The sequence below is a fragment of the Mandrillus leucophaeus genome, unplaced genomic scaffold, assembly GCF_000951045.1.
Source record: "Mandrillus leucophaeus isolate KB7577 unplaced genomic scaffold, Mleu.le_1.0 Scaffold2635, whole genome shotgun sequence".
NCBI classification, from domain to species: domain Eukaryota; kingdom Metazoa; phylum Chordata; class Mammalia; order Primates; family Cercopithecidae; genus Mandrillus; species Mandrillus leucophaeus.
The window spans coordinates 1,641-3,195 of record NW_012102738.1 but is presented as its reverse complement, the minus strand read 5'-3'; the positions used below and the strand labels follow the sequence as shown (position 1 = coordinate 3,195).

General features: G+C 57.5%; 1 protein-coding gene across 1 annotated transcript in view; it reads left to right on the top strand.

Annotated features, from left to right (window-relative positions):
- Positions 1–1,555, top strand: part of CERS4 (ceramide synthase 4) — a gene marked incomplete at both ends in the record, with an annotated part of 2,329 nt that extends 774 nt beyond the window's left edge. Inside the window, 3 exons of the mRNA XM_011984223.1 lie at positions 205–297; positions 536–664; positions 1,457–1,555. Coding sequence (XP_011839613.1) covers positions 205–297; positions 536–664; positions 1,457–1,555 — 321 coding nt within the window. The remainder of the gene's footprint in view (positions 1–204; positions 298–535; positions 665–1,456) is intronic.

Genomic DNA, 1,555 nt, shown 5'->3' with positions numbered 1-1,555 from the left:
CCTCTGGGGAATAGAGAGGGGCTAGGAAACTCCAAGCAGGTGCTTCCACCAAACCACTGCCCTTGATTACCTCCAGGGATGGGGAGCTCACTCATTGGGATTCAAGTATCCTGGTTTTGAGCAAATGGAGTGGGCCCTGAGCCATACCCCTGCCCGACTGGAGCCTTCGCTCCCCACAGCTAACCTTGTCCTGCCCTGCTGTAGACCCTGAAGCCATCCCTGTACTGGTGGTACCTCTTGGAGCTGGCTTTCTACCTCTCACTGCTAATCAGGCTGCCCTTTGATGTCAAGCGCAAGGTGAGGCCACACAAGAGTCCGGAAGACCCCGTCTCTGGACAGGGAGCTGGGGTGCAGGGTGGTAGGGCAGCCTCACAGCCGTACCTTCAGAGCTCCCTGGTGCCTCTTGCAGGACGTATAGAGGCCATGGGCCCAGAAGCCACACAAACCCCTTGAAAGGACGCACTTCTTGGCCCATAGGGTGGGGCACCTTCCAGCATCAAGCCTCATCCCCACTGGGACCCACTGTCTCCTGCAGGATTTCAAGGAGCAGGTGATACATCACTTCGTGGTGGTCATCCTGATGACCTTCTCCTACAGCGCCAACCTGCTGCGCATCGGCTCTCTGGTGCTGCTGTTATACGATTCCGCCGACTACCTGCTGGAGGTGGGCCTGGCCCCTTCCTGGCCCTTCCCAGCTGCTGTACCCAGCCCTCCCAGGTGCCCCTAGAGATGAGTTCCCATTCCTCCCAACCTTCCTGGGAAATGGAGCCCACCCTCCTGGCCTCCTCGGGTAATAAGGCCCTGTCCCCTCTGTCTTCCAGGCTGATGACACCCCACCCCCTCTATCTTCCTGGGTGATGAAGCCCCACCCCTCCTAGCTTCCTTGGGCAGAGGCGCCCCCCCCCCACCTTCTCAGCTTCCTTGGGAGATGAGGTTCTGCCCTCTCTGTCTTCCTGGGAGATAAAGCCCCGCCCCTCTCAGCCTCCCTTCTTGGAGGATACAGCTATAGACATCTGCATGCATGCATGTATTCACTTTTTTTGAGATGGAGTCTCACGCTGTCGCCCAGGCTGGAGTGCAATGGCGCAACCTCTGCCTCCCAGGTTCAAGCGATCCTCCTGCCTCAGCTTCCCAAGTAGCTGGGATTACAGGTGCCCGCCACCATGCCCAGCTAATTTTTGTATTTTTAGTAGAGATGGGATTTCACCATGTTGGCCAGGCTGGTCTCGAACTCTTGACCTCAGGTGATCCGCCGCCTCGGCCTCCCAAAGTGCTGGGATTACAGGCGTGAGCCACCGTGCCCGGCCTATATTCACACTCTTTACCTTTCCTGGAAATGTAGGTAGTTCCTGGAATCAAGACCCCACCCCAACTCACCTGTTCCCATCCCATAGCACCTTCTCCTTGAGGCCAGGCTCCTGGTCCTGAGCCCATTTCTCCGTGCTGCCCTTCTCAGGCCTGTAAGATGGTCAACTACACGCAGTATCAGCACGTGTGTGACGCTCTCTTCCTCATCTTCTCCCTGGTCTTCTTCTACACCCGACTGGTCCTCTTC